Raw genomic sequence first — 16,429 nt, 5'->3', positions numbered from 1 at the left:
CCAGCAGCGCTGGGGTGGGTTTTTCCCCTCTCCCCCCCCCCCCTTCCCCTAGATTGATTTTAGCGGAGGGGGAAGGGGGTGGGGAATCCTTTTTATTGCAGAGTCCGGCACGCTTTGCAAGCCCTCCTCCTCCTCCTCCTCCCCCCCTGCCTCTGGGGCGTTCTCAGCCTTCCCCGGGGGGTGGGGCGGCCGCTTGTTTTCTGTAGGTGAGGCCTTTATCTCGGTGGCGAACTTCAGTTACACGTTAACCGCTCTCTGTCCGTTGCCCTTGGCGGACTCGTTATCAGCACAGCTCAGCAGCTTCCAAGCGGCTCTGCCCTTGGGGCTGGGCTGGATAGCAGGAGTTGACTAACGAAGCGATTGGCACCTTTCCCACAGGCGTTCTTGTCTCCGAGGCGAGGTTTTTCGCTCATAGTTTTTTTTTTTTGAAGTGAATCGGTAGGAATCCGTGGTTTCCTTGGCGCTGTGCTTACATGTCTCGCTTGGCCTGAGGCTCCCGTTTTAGCCATAGCCGAGATGAGTAGCTGGTCCAAACAGCAGCTCTGACCTCTGTGCTGCAATCTTGGTGCTTTAAACGTGCAGGTAACTCGAGACGTTCTAGTGACGCTGCGGTATGTTGTGGCATGTGGGTGCAGAACTTTACAGCTTGCTTCTGTGTTACTGTGAAGGTCTGAACCTCAGCTACAAGCTAAATGTTATTAAGTTGGTGGATGATAGTGGTACACAAGCACCAGTGTCTTGCCTCGAACCTCCGAGCTGCTGGTTTAAGAGCAGAGAATTCTGGAGTAGTTTGTGTGGTAAATAACTGGCAGTTGACACAAAGCTTTCCATTGAATCCTGCCTAATGGCCCTGACCAAAGAACAAGCAAGCTGTGTGATGGCTTCTAACTGCTGTTACAGTTTTTTGGGCTTTCAAAAAAGATGATCTTGTATTTGCTGTTGAATATGTATTTTAGTTCAATTTATCTTTTGTTTTTTAAATGTGATATTAACTTTTTTCCCCCAGAAGTAGAAAGTGTACTTCTCAGTCTAATCTCCGATAAGCCTAGTGAAGCATGGGAGCTTTGTTGCAGAATTACCTTAAAGTTCTTGGCCACCCTTAACGGGTAGTGGAAGTTAGAACCTTGACTCGTGATTGCTGTAAACAACTCAGGCAAACAAAGGGAGCGTTTCTCCTTCTTGAAAAAGGCTTTTCAAGTCTGCTGTGTTTAAGGCATTTGAATGGTCCTCAGAAGAACAGGTATCTTTGTGGGGTGTGAGTTCAGAACTGAACCACAAATACCATTTATTTGTGTCCCTGGTGTTCATGGTAGGGATACAGGTTAAAATTTAATCCTGGTCAGGAAAATGTAACTTGCGAAGGGAAGAGTTTTGCCAATGCTGCCTTGCTGTCATCATTGCTACTGCTAGCCTTAGCTTGGACTCCAGCCATCTTGAAGTAGGGCTGATAGGAGACATATCTGAAGTCACAGTACGGACTTGGCCTTGTGTGGCTGCTGGAGTGAGGCTTGGGGTTTTGAGCATATGAACTGTTATTTTTCAGTCCTACTATTTTGACCGGGATGATGTGGCTCTGAAAAACTTTGCCAAGTATTTCCTGCATCAGTCCCACGAGGAACGTGAGCATGCTGAGAAACTCATGAAGCTACAAAACCAGAGGGGCGGACGCATCTTCTTGCAGGACATCAAGGTGAGGAGTGGAGCTATGGGTTGTCCTGTCTAATGCAGAACTAGACTTGTGGTTTGTCTCCAGGCTGGAAGGGGAGGAATTTTCCCTGTGGGTCCTCTCCCAGAAGGAGCAGCAGCTGACAGTAGATAAGCATACTGCGTTACTGTGACCTGTGCATGGCACTCAGCCCAAAATCTAGAGATGTGTGGTAATTTGATATTATGTGCTGTAACAACAAGTACTTCCTGTGTAAGAAGAGGATGCCTAGCCCTAGGTGGTTTGCTGTGGTGTGAGGGTAACCAGAACACAACTGGTTCATCTACCTTAAATTTAATGGCAAGACCCTTCTCTGTTCTCTGCACTGTTTTGTAGAGAACTCTTGCCTCGCTTGCCGTGGGAATATGAAATCTCAAGTTTCCGATTGCTTGTTATGGCTCACTGCAAGATTTCATAGCACTGTTTTCATGAAGTTGCTTTAATTAGACTATTTGGAACAGCAGAAAGTGAGCAACGTCGTAGGGCCAGTTTAATGCAAGACAGCTCTTCATGCGGAAAACGGCAAAGTAAGTGATGGGCACTTGAGAAGAATTCCCCTGCTTATTAGTAATGGTGAGTACTTGTAAACACTAGACTCTACACTAGGCAGTTCTGAGCTGAAGACTAGACTTGCCCGTAGTGGTGTCTTAACGGCTTCATTTCTGAGATTGTGCCCGTTACCTACTTAGATAGGCAGATGTTTAAGCCGTTAGGTTATAATGGGAGGAGGGAGACTAGCTCTGTTAGCTGTCTTGCCTACGAGAGCTCAGAGAACATAACATGAGGAGAACCTAGGCAGTGGGGACAGGTCTGGGACTTGGAGCGTGCATTCAGTTCTGTTCAGAGTATGTGCTGTGTGCGTGCCAAATTAAAAGACTTTGTTCCCTAATGGTCTGTGGGTACTTACAGAAAATACGGTCATGTGCTTTCCCCTTCTAGAAGCCAGATCGTGATGACTGGGAGAATGGACTGACTGCAATGGAGTGTGCCCTGCACCTGGAGAAGAATGTGAACCAGTCACTGTTAGAACTGCACAAATTGGCAACTGAAAAGAATGACCCACACGTAAGTGGGTGCTGAAGCTGAGAATGTAGCTGTGCAATGAGGGGACTTGTATGTGTCTAATTGTGTGGGTTTGGGGGCAAGTTGTATGTCCCTGACATTACTAAAGGTGAAAAAAGGGTGTGAACTAGCGGTGCAGCCCTTCCAAAGGGAAGGGCCCAGGTGTCAGCCTGTACCTTAGCTCTTTGGTAGGGATATTGCCGTCTTTTTCCAGGAGGACCAGTTGCAGCGTGTTAGGGTGGCCGAGGCCTGCCTTACAGAACAGTGGGTGCATTGCTTTGTTCAAACCCTTCTGTTGCTCTTGGGAACAGAGAGCACTCGTGAACAGCATTTTGAAGAGAAGAAATTTATTAAGCTCTATGGAGAAGGCTTGTTTCTGTGGGGGATGAGTTCTTACTTTAAACCAATGGGTGCCTGTAAGGCTTTTTGTCATAACATTTTGGAGTCGCTTCTTCTGAATCTTAAACGCCCTGACACTTCAGAACGCAGTGTCTGAAAACAGGTTTCTTCACGGGTGGAAGTTACTGGCAAGGCTGGATTGAGGTTTCTTAGGAAGAGGTTAGCGTGTGTCTGAATCAAAGTGTTCTTGGGGGTGTCCCACATAAGTTAGAGGTACTTTTTTGTAAAAGAAACAACATAGCTGGACCGTTCTACAGGTGTAAATCCTGATGGTCGTGAATTCAAGTGCTGTGCAGTGGGGGGCTTCTAAATGTGTTCAGAAATGTGCCTGTTGCTGCTTGTAGTGAGGAAGAGGGGGGACTTCATGAGCTGACGTTGTACTGCAGTTCTGGAGCAAGTGTGCCTCACTTTGGTCTTGTTCTGGCATTGCTGAGGCAAAACTGAAGGCTGCTTCTTCTCGGGTATCTTTTGCAGCTTTAAAATTGTCGTTTTGCATCTTTTCCCTAGAGAGGATTGGTAGAATTTCAGATGCTGCTTCAGCAGGGATAAGCTGTGTTCAGGCCTACATTTAAACTCCTTTTGTCTCCCTTTCAGTTGTGTGACTTCATTGAGACTCACTACCTGGATGAACAGGTGAAATCCATCAAAGAGCTGGGTGACCATGTGACCAACCTGCGGAAGATGGGGGCACCGAAATACGGCATGGCAGAGTACCTCTTTGACAAGCACACCCTAGGGGACAGTGACAATGAGAGCTGAAGTCTTGCCAAGAGCCACTCTGTGGGTTTCAGTGGGACTCCTACTTTACTGTCTAGCCATGCATGCATCTTCAGCTATTTAGATAAACAGTTCTCATACTCTGTACCAAATATCACCCCTCTTTTCTCTTGTGTTTTGTGTGTTGCCCTCCATCCAATAAAGTGACTTGGTTCAAGCTGGCTTTTTGTTTCTCTCGGGAGTGAGAGGCCTGTACTTGCAGGATTGTGCTCCATAGTCTGTGTTGTGACAGTCGTCTTAAGTTGGGCCTGGCTGAAGGAATACATTAGAGGGATGAGGTTTACTTAGCGCTTTTATAAAAATGACTTTTTTCCAGTCCAGTGGGATCCACTGCAGGAATTGCTCAGTGACTAAAGTTGTGTTTTAAATGCCTTTGCCACCAAAGCTGTTGCTGTAATGAATGCGCAAGGAAAGGAAGGCTTGAGTATCTGGGCTTCCTGAATTGGTCCCTGTGAATTTAGATGAGGCAACTGAAGGTGTGCGGAGGGTGTTAGACATGATGCCTAGTGAGGCGCTAACAAATGGCACTACACTTGTGTGTGGAGAAAACGTACTGTGAATCAAGACTTCAGAGCTGTGTACTGTAATGGGGCTTAGACTCAAAACAGCGGCGCTGCAGGGGCTGCCTCAAGGACATGGTGTCAGGGGTTGCGGCGGGCGGTGACCTCTGCCTCAGCCTAGCAGCTGTACTTGGAAGGCGGAGGGTAGGTGGCTGTTGTGAAGGCATTGGAAGGGATGTGGGAGGTAAATTTGTCATGTGCCCCCTGTGATATGGGAGATATGCAGCTGTTTCTGAAGACGGAAGAAGTAGGAAAACAACTGCGGTTTCTCTAAATTCCTATCGTTGCGTAGAAACTAAAATGAGGAAATGAAACGGATGGTCCTGGACTTCAGCCTTGCTTTTATTTTCTTGGGGAAGACAGGATAAAACCCGTAGCTGTATGGTGTCTGCTACCATCCAGATGACTTCTTCTCTGAGTGTTGTCTAATCAGTGGCAGATGTGATGTGGAACTTCAAAAGGAAGCAATGTGCTGGGCAAATGCTTTTGGCTGCAGCCACCTGTTCTGGTGGACGCTTGCCCTGCCTTATTCCGGTACTTTTCCGGTACTGGAAAACACCAATTAGACACGACTTTGTGAAGCGCTATGGATCTGCATCACAAATGATGTGACTCGCTTCAGTCCCTTACTTTCCCTGCAGTATCTTGTCGGTAGTGCAAGTGCTGCCTGAGACTTGTAATGGGTCTTGTGACACACGTTAACATAAAGCTCAAGTTCCAATCCTTGCTGTGATGAGGAGGGGGGAGGTATCCTTGTTAACTATATTCCTCTTCTGTTTTGGGCTACACCTGCGCTCCAGGTTCTTCAGGCTGGTACCTGCTGAGCTATTGCTCTGCTGTTCGCTATCTGCAATACTGAACACTCAAAGTCTTATTTGTTCTTTTGCTACCAATGTAGAGGGGTTTTCTGTTTGTTGTGTTATTGTTGCAACACTGAAGTTGTGCCTGCTGCCATACCTGAGGCCGGCAGCAGTGTGTCATTAGTGCTGGCTTTAGCCTAGGCTGGGCTTTAGCTGCATGCTCCAGCAGTAGGTGGTTTGGCTGCACTGCCCTTCCGTTTGGGTGAGTGCCAGCGTGGCCAGGTGTAAAGATACTGCGATGTCACTAATATGGCAGGTATCTCAACAGAACTGTGTGTCTCTTGGTCTCCTCTAGCTGTACTGATCTATCTGCTCTTCACATGTGCTTTCACTGGTTTCCATGATCACCTCCATCAGCCCCACGTAGTCACCTTCGGCTAGAGAGATGCCAGAGTCATTGGGGGATGGACTCTCTGCTCGTCTTGGCTCTTTTGTAGGGGGAGTGCTGGTGCTTCCATTGCCAGTATCTCTTGTGGTCCTGGAAACCTCTGCTGGATGCTGGTCTGGAGCGCTGGCTGTATCTTCTAAACTTAGGCTGCGAGCATCGGGGCCCATGTTCCCCAGGTGGGATCTCTCCAGCACTGGAGATGTTACAGGAGTGAATGAGAAGCAGAGGGAGGCGCTGCCTCCGGGGGTTTTGTTACTGGGGGTGTGAAAGGCACTTGAATGCTCAGAATTGGGGGTGGCTGATGCTGTGTTGTCCAGCGTGAGCCAGGGTGGGTGGGAACCTTTCAAGCTCTTCAAACTCTTGAAGCTGCCCTGCTTCTCATGGTCCGGGGACTCAGCCAAGAAGGGGAATTTAGGGCTGTCTGATGCTGTGGACTGAGCTCCTGGACTTCCCGTGGTGGCAGCTTCTCTGCTTTTACTGTTAGAGTTGCTCTTTTCTTCTACTGTTACAACCAGTGAGTCAGGACCTTTGCTCCGATCTGTTGGCCAAATAAATGTTTCCTTTGCACCTGAGCCAAGGGAACTCTGACTCTTATACATATCACTGACCCTGGAAGGTGAGGAGTTGACAATGACATCCCTAAGAGAAGTCGAGCATGCAGCGATGCTGGAGAGTGCAGGAGGCTTCTTGCGGCCTTGGCGTCTAGAAGGGAAAATCATGGGGATAGAGCTGATCGGTGTCTGTGGAGCACTGTAGAAACCAGGTCTCTCATAAAATGGGGTTGACATGAAGGCGTCAAACTCCCTTAGCTTTCTATCTTCGCTGTCCCACTGCTCCTGTGAGCTGGAGCCTCCTCTTGGCTGATTGATGCTGCAAGGGCTTCCAGACTTGCCCATGTCTTGGTATGTATAATGGGAGAAGGGGGATGTGGGGTCTCCTCGCCTGCGCAGCAGGTTCATCCGGGAAGAGGACCTGGAGAAGCTTGGTGACTGGACGCCGAGGAGGCGGCCCAGGTGTCCCAGTAATGGTGTGGAGTGGTTTGCCTCCTCATTCTCTTTAATTTGCTCCAGGGGTTGGAACTCCATCTCTTCTTTCTGCATGCTGGGGAAAGGCAAAATGGGCTGTTACGCAGTCGCAAAAGAAGGTGGTTTCTGGTGGAGAGGCTGGCAGCACAGGGAATGCTGCTGCCAGTGGCAAGCCTCTCTCTTCCTGTATTGCCATTAGATATGTGTTAGGCCCTCCACAATAGGGATGCTCGTAGCAGAGGGGAGGGGGGCAAGAGATCAGAGGCATCCTTTTCCGTGGAGGATGTTGGCTATCATCTTTGGATGAGCCTAAAAGTATCTTAGAGCAAGATTTGACAAACTATGGAGAAAGATATTACTGCTCGCTCTTACTCCTGAAGTATAATACCCCGCACAACACCTGATCCAAGGTGTAAATGCGGACTGTTCTGATACTCTGTGGCTGCACTCACCTGATATCAAAAGTTGAGCCAAGGAACGATGGGCGTTTGTACTCAGCAGTGGCGGCGGTGTAGGGTGGCTGGGGATCGGGCTCATTCCAGTATAGGTCCTTCTCCAGAATGGGTAAATCCTGATGCATCTCATCCACTGCCATAAGGGAGACCTGGAGGGGACAGCAGAAGTGTCATATGGGGTGAGCAGCGTTAGGCATGCCTGTTATCGGCAGACAAAAGATTGCAGGGCAGGAGGAAGCAATGTAGCACAGAAGCGAGGCAAGTGGCTGGGTTTGCGATGTGGTTTCCCGTCACTGGGGTTGTTTCTCACACGGAGAGATTGGATTAATTGGAAGGAAAGCGATGCTGAAGGAGACAGGAAAGCCATACGCTCACCAGGACAGAAGGGCTCGGTGTTAGGAAGGGCTGAAGGTGGAGAGTTATTGCATGGAAGAAAGCAGAGGAGGCAGTTTTAGATACAGACACAGGGTGGAAAAGCTAGGGAGCGGCAGGAATGAAGTGTCATTCAAAGGTAGCGAGGGCATGAAACTAACAGTCTGGATCCATCGTGTGTGCCAGAGCACGGACTAAAGCTGCAGTCGGTCTCTGTGTACAAAGATACGCCAAAAGCCCTGTCTTCCCTGGTGTGGGGGAGGTCTTCCTGGCACAGGTCTCGCCCCACGTTCTTCCTGGAGCCTGGGATGTCTCCTTGGCTGCTGAGAGGGAACGCTGAGCTGGCCCCCTTCACCCTCGTATTCGTTGGGAAGCCTTATGCTCTCCTCCTGCTCTCCTAGCCATCTCCCTCTGGAGATCCTGGGCCCCTTCTTAATGTGCAGCCACCGACACCTCAGGAAAGCATAAGGGTAACAAGGACGGCGTCTCCGCCCCATAGCAGGTATGGAAGGTGGGCGGTAGAGGTGTTGCAGGAGAACTTTGTGACGGCACTGATAGGGCTTGCTAAACCCTCAGGTGCAGTCCTGCCTCAGTGTCCCTTTGCAGGTCAGGCTCATCTGGAGGATCCTCCTCATCTGGAGGATCCCGCCTTCACTTTACCTGCAGATTCCTGTCGATGAGCCAGTTGGTTTCAAAGTCGTCATCGTCCTCCCCAAAAGGGTTGATGAGTTGCTCAGCCACCTGCGTGTAGAGAGTGCATAGCAAAGGTCATCATGGTCATACCTGCCCCTTTCCCTGCGGGGAGAAGGCCTGTGGGGCAGAGTCAGGTGTGATGTCCCTTGAATTTGGAGCAATGCTGTTCCTCCCAAAAAGGGATGGGTTAACGGAGGCTTGCCAGTGGCTGGGAGACATTGGTACACACAGATAACTGCCCCTTGCTCACGTAGCCCTCCTGCAACTGCAGACCACCACTGCAGGTAAATGTAGCCCACTGCCTCTCTTTTTCCCCAAACTAGTCAGGACCAAAGCTTTTGGGAAAGGTGGAGCTGATCTCCAGGGTGAGACGCTCAGAAACTGAGAAGGTCTTGGCAATACCCTCAGCCCTTGTTGGCTTTCCATTTGTCTGCCAGCACCTGGCATATTGCCCATAGGCCAAAGAACACAGCTGGGACCCTGGTGAGCGCACACCGGGGAAAAAACCTTGGTTGGGTCAGATTCCAGCTCCAGATGTATTTTCTTGGACTTACCTTTAACCAGCCAGCATAGAAGAAGAACTGCAAAAACGTAAAGACAGGCACGAAGAGGTCTAGTTCGTGGCCAGGATATGCTTTTTCTGGATCCAGGAACTGCCGCCCGATCAGACAGGCCAGGAAGAAGCTGTAAACAGCCACGGTCACCACCTGGGAAAGATGCCAGGGGACACACCAGAGGAGTTTGAGTTCTCAGCTTGCTTTCCCAGCGTCTCTCTTCAGTTCCACCCCACGCAACTTCAAAGAGCGGCAAGCTGCTGCAGAGCTGCTGGCTCTGTAGCCTTTTGAAAGCCTTGGATTCAGATATGCCAGGCTTCCCCTCTGCTTTTTGCAGGAAGATGCATTTCCACTGCAGAAAGCTTTAAATATGCCCGTTGCCCTTTAGCTGTTACATACGCTGTATTTCATTCCATGCTGTCCCTGGAATGACATCTGTGTAGGTGTCACAGAAAGATAGTGGCAGAAGAAAGCACGCGACATCCTGGATGGAAAGAGCTTAAACAACTGACACGTGGCTGCACGGTTGTTCTGCTGCTGAAGTAAGGGCTGCTGTGACCTCTTTTCGTTCTTGCCCTCCTGAAAGCTGTCTCGAGCCCCTCATGGCTCACTCCATGCTGGCAGGCCACTTCCAAGTCAGGGAGGGGAACCCTGGCAGTGCTGCCAGCTCTGAACTAGCTCCTTCCTTCCTGGTCCTCATGCTGGGCCTTTCTGTATTTGCCTGCTTGCTTGCCCAGATTTCATTATTGCAGCCTGTCAGTACTTAAAGAGGGCTTATAAAAAAGATGGCGGCAAACTTTTTAGCAGGGTCCGTTGCGACAGGACAAGGGGGAATGGCTTTAAACTAAAGGGGGGTAGATTTAGACTAGATATAAGGAAGAAATTGTTTATGCTGAGGGTGGCGAGACACTGGCCCAGGTTGCCCAGAGAGGTGGTGGATGCCCCATCCCTGGAAACATTCAAGGTCGGGTTGGACGGGGCTCTGAGCAACCTGATCTAGTTGAAGATGTCCCTGCCCACGGCAGGGGGGTTGGCCTAGATGACCTTTAGAGGTCCCTTCCAACCCAAACTATTCTGTGATTCTATGATTTCAGGGTACGATGAGCTTTGTGCTTTTTCTCTGTAATCATGGGACTGGAAACTTCCCCTTTTCAAATTAAAAGCAGCTGAAACTCTTGCGTGGTCTTTTGACGCAACAAGCAAGGGGGTTCAAAACAAACACCCTGCATTACAAGACTCTCGAGCTAGCCGTGCAGTTCCTTGCAGTGAACAGCGCAGGGCTGTTTGATGATGGGCAGGATAGAGAGCGCCAGGAATGACAGACTTTGCATTGTGGATGGGCACCTCTAAATAAATGGGTTGTGTACTGGCAGAGGGGGCAAAGACATGCTGTGATACTGCTTTTGCTCCTAGCGTGCAGGAGACTGGTCTGTGCAGGAATATGGTTTCCCAATGTGTTCCCCATTAGCCTTCAGCGCTGCGTGAACGGAAGCAGTTCCCGTTTCACGGCGGAGTGCATTGGTGTTATCTGAGCAGCTGGATTGTATGAGACAAAGGAGCAAGTTGGTGCCGAAGCATCTGTCTGGGTTTGTGTTGAGAGAGCTACTGAACAGCTGAGTACACGCACGCGGCTCTCTTTCACACACGTGGCACAACTCCATCAGAGCTGCCCTGCCTGCCGGAGCAGCTTTGCTGGCAGACAGATCTCAGCTCTGCTGAGTAGGAAGAAACTCTTTCAGGGACATGCTCCCTGCGAGGCGGTGCAGGGAGTGGATCCGCCTGTATCTGTGTTTTCCATGTACCCGTGTGGCACACATCACGGTTAGTTATCCCTAGACAGCGTGTGTTTCTGTAGGGGTGGCTGTGTCTGAGTTACCGAAATAAGGCTGGGCTGGGTGTGTGCTGCTGAGCAATATATGTGAGAGCTGACGTGTAGGTGGGGATGAGGGGTCCAAGTGCATCTTGCGTCAGCATGGTCCGTGTGTGGGTCAGGTATGGGTGTAAATGGGGGTGCCCCTTGTAGCACGGGGCAGTGTGCACAGGCAGGCAGCGGAGCGGTAGGTGTGGGGGATCCCTTCTCACCTGAGTGTAGACCAGGGGGATGCTGATCCAGTCGTACCCGTACAGTCGCCCGCACTGGCTGCGCAAGGTGTTGAGCTCCTGCAGTGGGGAAAAGGAACGGCCTGTCAGCATAACTTTGCATCTCCTTGCTGGGGACACTGAGCCTCTCTGGCCCTGTTGCCCTTCATTGCTCCAGCCCATTCCCTCCCGCTTACACCTCTTCCGGAAGGGGGGGGAACAGCCAGGACTCCTGCTCCCTTGGTGCCCAGCCTCACCCCAGCAGACCACCAGCAGGGTCTCACGCTTGCCCTGGAGGGACTCCTTGCTGCCTGGGTGTCTCCATCTGAGCCCGAGATCCCTTCCTAGCTCACTTCATAGCAGAGCTTTTCTCCTCACAAAATGAGCAGCCAACAGGTTAGGCAAAAAGTGTCTCAGGAGCATCCATTCCTCTCTCCTGACTATATAGTGAGTCTAGATAAATAGCCCAGAGGGAGATCTCTCTCTCTGGGCAGAGGAATCTCACTCCAGGCAACAGAAACAATGTGACTTTCTCTGCGCATGAATACCAGGAAGGCTGAGCTGCTCTGGACCTTTTTTCTCTGCAGCTGGGCAGGGATAGTTGCCAGGTCTGGCCTGTGGAGCATGGCCTGCTTCCCAGGACTATCGTAAGAGTTTTCAATAGCGACGTTTTCTACAGGGGCCTTGGTTGTTGGTGATACTTTTGACCTCTCCTGATCTCTTCCAGATACATGCTTCCTTGTGCTTCCTTGCGGCTTTCCATCTGCATCCTAGAGACCTCCACTGGCCACTGTCGCTGGCTGCTCTGGAGTGTGTGAAGGCTGGAGGAAGGCTGATCAAGGACCTGCTACATGGGTGTCTCCCATTACCACGCCTAGATGTGAGTCCCATGGTTCCCCCCAGTCCCACATTTGAGAAAGATGTCACGTTCCCCTTGCCTCTAATATATGTGACATCGCTACCGTGTCAGTAGGCCATGAAAAGCTCTGTTCTGTCACAAGCTGGAGAACGGCAGTGGGGGTATTTCCCACCAAAGTTAATGTAATATCCTCAGGGACAGACTTGGCTCACTGTCCTACTTCGCCATTCCTATTCCTTGCCTGGCCTCTGGAAATCCCTGTAGTTCCACCCAGAGGACTGGACGAGGATCTCAAAACAGTTGCCTGTTGCCTCTGTCACTCACATTCAGGATGCCTTGGAGCAGCACGCTGTCCCGGATCCTCCCCTCGTTCCTTGCCTTCACAGCCAGATTGGAGAACCACACACATGGGATCCAAAACTTGTTGTGGGGGGAATTCAAGCTCTCAAACTTCTTGTGCTCTTCTGGTGTCATGAGGCCTGGGTGGAAAAGAGTAGATGGGAGAGGGATGGCCATAGAGCGCAGAAAGGAATTGATCTGGTCTGAAATGAAAACATCTAAATCTCAGGTGGTCACCTTAGCTCTCCTTAAAAATCACAGGAAAGACTCGGGCATTCAGCCTTTCGAAGACACTAGGAGGAGAGCAAGTCTTCTTGTTAAAACATTGCGTTACAGAAGTGTGAGAGGCAGGCTTTATCTCATTTCACTTTGGATGTCTGCAGCACACCTGATCAGATCACAGTCAGCAGGGAGATAAAGTACTGCTGAGGGTATAATTGCCTGGTGTTATTAGTCGTTTGTTGAGAATGGGATAACTTGTGTCCTAAAAGGATTGCAAAGGGAAATCAGTTGACTAGGGCGGGTGCAGACATCTCCTTTTGGGCAGACTGGGAAATGTTGTACCTTGGGGAGCATCTTCAGAGAGGATTCAGGGAGCCCAGCAGTTAAGGTTGGAGGTCTGAGGCTCCAATTCCCACCTGCCCAGTGGAAAACTGTTGCCCTGAGTCAGGAGAAACATAGCACTTGGCAGGGGTCTGCTCATGCTCTGCTACAGATCTGTGCACAGGGTCATTTACTGTGGAGAACTCTTCTCTTCCCATGCACACTTTCAGTGCAGGGTGAGCAGCTCCCAGTGAAGTTGCTGCACCATAGTTACCCTAATCTGATCATCTGGGGCTGCCCTGTGACCTTGTCATGGTTTAATCCCAGCTGGCAACTGAGCCCCACCCAGCCGCTCGCTCACTCCCCCCCGGTGGGATGGGGGAGAGAGTCAGAAGGGTAAAAGCGAGAAAACTCGTGGGCTGAGATAAAGACAGTTTAATAGGGAAAGCAAAAGCCGCGTGTGCAAGCAAAGCAAAACAAGGCATTCCTTCACTCCTTCCCATGGGCAGGCAGGTGTTCAGCCATCTCCAGGGAAGCAGGGCTCCATCACGCGTAACGGTGACTTGGGAAGACAAACGCCATCGCTCCAAACGTCCCCCCCTTCCTTCTTCTTCCCCAGCTTTACATGCTGAGCATGACGTCACATGGTGTGGGATATCCCTTGGGTCAGTTGGGGTCAGCTGTCCCGGCTGTGCCCCCTCCCAGCTTCTTGTGCCCCCCCAGCCTGCTCGCTGGTGGGGGGGGGTGAGAGGCAGAAAAGGCCTTGACTCTGTGTCAGCACTGCTCAGCAGTAACGAAACATCCCTGTGTTATCAACACTGTTTCCAGCACAAATCCCAAACACAGCCCCATACTAGCTACTGGGAAGAAAATTAACTCTCCCCCAGCCAAAACCAGCAGAGACCTGCATTCACAAACTGGATCTTGACACTCTCCTTACTTAAAAAATTTGGGCAGAGACCCTTCATCTTTCAAGCAAGCCTTCCAGCCACTAGCAGGAACAAGCATGCTGTGCAATAGGAAAACATAAGCAGTTGATTATTTAAGAAGGGCAGAGCTAGGGCATGAGCAGATCCTTAGCACCCGCTGCAGGCATCAGCTGAGCACACTGCAGCACTATCCCATCTCCAGCCTGGAGGTCATGTGGCCCTTTCCAAGGCTCTTTGCCCCAAACACAACAGCAAGGTGCTGCTGTCTGCCTGGTGCCGGAGCTGTACAGAAGGCAGTACCAGTACTGACCTGCCCTCACGACATGCTCCATGCTGGGGAAGCGCTTGTAGACAGCAGTGCTGACCGAACGCAAGATCAGCACGCTGCACAGGTTGCTGTAGCGCATGAGGGTGCGACGCAGGAGCCGCCCATACTCGTCCTCCCCATCCACGTTGCAGGAGACCAAGTTCATGATCCGGTCAGGCCATGGGATGCTCTCGTACTGAGCCCACCAGCGGGACACCACCAGAGCCACGTAGAAACCTAGAGGTGAGGTGAGGTGAGGTGAGCTGAGCTGAGCAAATTAGCCATCCTAAAGGAGTGGGAGGTGTAAATGCTCGTGTGTAGGAAGTCTGGTACTGCTCATACGGGGATGGGTGCTGGCATGCCTGGAGGGCAATTCAGATCTCCATGCTAAAGTTAGAGTCTGGGTTTCACGGTTTATTTGGTGCTATTTGGTCCCTGCCCTCCTGGCAGAACCCAGAACATGCTAGTACATACTGGACAGTGCAAGCTGTGTGCTGGGGGCATACCTCACAGCTGCAACATGGAATGATGTATTCTGCTTCAGGAGTTTTACAAAGGCAAAGGGAGGGATCTGCTCAGCGAATCTTGCCTGCCTGCAGAGCTATATCAAACCAGGGAGAAGAAATGCTGTCCCTTTCCCCTCCCTGTGTGTTCCCAGACAGAGCTCCTTACCCAGCACAAAGGACACGGGGATTAGCTCAGCGTAGCTGTTGCAGTAGAGCGCCAGCTTCTCAAACATCAGCCTTTGGCTCTCACTCAGGATCAGCCTACAAGGGAGAAACAGAAGCATCAGCCTCAAAGAAGGGTCTGTGCCTTGTTGGGCCTGCTGGGATAGGAGCCTGGCAAGGGAAGCCAAGGATGGGTGGTCATGACACTGCCACGCTGCGAGTCTGGGGATGATGTGAGTGAACAGCCCTCGCGAGCCTAGGACATCAACCCACCTCCCCAAAATACCCTGCTGACCAGTCCAAAGGAGCCAGAAGTGGCCACTGACAGAGAGTGTGTGGTAAGTGATGCAGTCTGATGTCAGGGACCACCTCTACTTTTCTCACTCGGGAGAGTGCTATGTGGTACGAGGGTTTGACACAGAGCCTGGATGTGCACCACAGTTCACTTAATATCCTGCAAAACGTCAGTCCGAGCTCTGCTCGTACGTGAGTTCCTGCCTCTTTCTTAGAGCTGCTTCCCTGCCTCTGTGCTGCATCTGTGATCGCACCAGGTAGGGCAGCTCCCTGTCTTTCCTCACCAAAACCAGACCAGCCACGGAGTACAGTTGCTTTATTACAGATCTGCGGTCCCAGAGCCGATGTCTGCTCTCAAAAACGTACCCAAGGTCTTGCCTGTTGTGTAACAAGGGAAACTCTCTCCTAAAGCTCCCTACTGTGGGACATCTCCAGTGCTAGGTCAGTCTTGGTCTCCACTGATCTACACGTTATTCTTCTGTGGGTAATCATCAAACGCAACTCTTCACCCCAGGGAAGAGAAACTGTGTTACTTCCCAGGACAGAAAAAGGAGATTTGTCAGCTGCTAAGCCATATTGGAGCAGTGAGGAAGGACCTTTCCTCTCCTCCTGTGAACAGAGGCTGGTGAGTGCCTTGCCGGCTCCTCTTCACCAGGATCACTGTCCCAGTCCTGTGTTGCTCAGTTGTCCTGTTCCAGGACAGGCTGAGAGTGAGGGGCTGTGTTAGTGTCGGGGTGTAAGGATGCTTACCTGTAGACAAGACTGATGGTGAAGTAGAGAGAGATGAAAATAAGGAACTCGGAGTAGAGAAGTTTGTAGATACTCCCTTTCCATTGGAGCAGGAGCTGTGAGAAGGTGCCTAGGCGGGCATCAGCCACACGGTTGGTGTATGTCACTGTCATCACAGATCCTAGTGGGGACACAAAATGAGCAGATGTTAAAGCTGCCAGCAAGCTTGCACAGAGGGGGGAGACATGGACACCGCAAGTGTCCCAGCAAGCAAGCAAGATGGAAGGAAGGAAGAGAGAAAGAAACAATGAGTTGAGATCAAAAGACGGGTAAGATGAAGTCAGTGACATAGAGAACCAGGAGGAAATTTATGGTAGGCAATTAATTTGATGAGCTTGCCATCTTTTTCCTGTCTTTGAGCTGCACGTGAGCTGGTTACAATGATAGAGGATATACTTTCTGGTGGAGCCCTTGGTTTCTAGTGTTTGATTGTCAGCGTTCAAGTGGGGCTGGTTGGTCCGCGTGGACAGAGCCCACGTGCCACTCCCTCCCGCAAAACAGTTGTTTGAGATTAATGCTCAGGGTCACAAACTCCAGAGTTGTTTCTTGTTTTTTTTTTTTTTTTCGTGTAGTATTTGCTTCAAGTATGTTGTTTCTGTAAATCTGCTTGTTGGGAAGTGTCTTCCTGGAATACTGATGGCAAAAAAAAAAAACCCCAAAGGAAAGCAAAGCCCCAGAAAGGAGAGATTTCTTGTTGCTGATCCAGATGAAGGTACCTCTGGAGATTTGAGAGTTTTGGTAGCACTTGCCCAACAAGTATAGCTGTCTTTAA

General features: G+C 50.6%; 2 protein-coding genes across 2 annotated transcripts in view; one reads left to right on the top strand and one right to left on the bottom strand.

Annotated features, from left to right (window-relative positions):
• The window catches only part of FTH1 (ferritin, heavy polypeptide 1), a 54,407-nt gene extending 50,306 nt beyond the window's left edge, over positions 1-4,101 (top strand). Inside the window, exons 2-4 of the mRNA XM_009334560.1 lie at positions 1,544-1,690; positions 2,645-2,770; positions 3,761-4,101. Of these exons, the coding sequence (XP_009332835.1) occupies positions 1,640-1,690; positions 2,645-2,770; positions 3,761-3,925 (342 nt within the window). The 5' untranslated portion in view covers positions 1,544-1,639 and the 3' untranslated portion in view covers positions 3,926-4,101. The remainder of the gene's footprint in view (positions 1-1,543; positions 1,691-2,644; positions 2,771-3,760) is intronic.
• A 1,553-nt stretch (positions 4,102-5,654) lies between these two features.
• Positions 5,655-15,770, bottom strand: BEST1 (bestrophin 1). Its single transcript, XM_009334600.1, has 9 exons — positions 15,619-15,770; positions 14,579-14,673; positions 13,910-14,143; positions 12,113-12,267; positions 10,933-11,010; positions 8,851-9,003; positions 8,264-8,344; positions 7,229-7,380; positions 5,655-6,852 (listed from the first exon to the last, which is right to left on the bottom strand). The coding sequence occupies exons 1-9, from the start codon at positions 15,768-15,770 to the stop codon at positions 5,655-5,657; spliced, it is 2,298 nt and encodes a 765-aa protein (XP_009332875.1).
• Between the last annotated feature and the right edge of the window lie 659 nt (positions 15,771-16,429).

Source organism: Pygoscelis adeliae, unplaced genomic scaffold (genome assembly GCF_000699105.1).
Source record: "Pygoscelis adeliae isolate BGI_AS28 unplaced genomic scaffold, ASM69910v1 Scaffold171, whole genome shotgun sequence".
Taxonomy (NCBI): Eukaryota; Metazoa; Chordata; class Aves; order Sphenisciformes; family Spheniscidae; genus Pygoscelis; species Pygoscelis adeliae.
The sequence above is the reverse complement of the archived record's forward strand: the minus strand, read 5'-3'. Positions and strand labels throughout refer to the sequence as shown.

Coding starts and splice junctions, on each gene's coding strand:
- BEST1 (XM_009334600.1), bottom strand. CDS start 15,770: ATGACAGTGACATACACCAACCGTGTGGCTGATGCCCGCCTAGGCACC. Junction 9,004..10,932: donor TCCCCCTGGTCTACACTCAG/GTGAGAAGGGAT, acceptor CATCTTTCCCAG/GTGGTGACCGTGGCTGTTTA. Junction 7,381..8,263: donor TCATCGACAGGAATCTGCAG/GTAAAGTGAAGG, acceptor TGTCCCCTCCAG/GTCTCCCTTATGGCAGTGGA.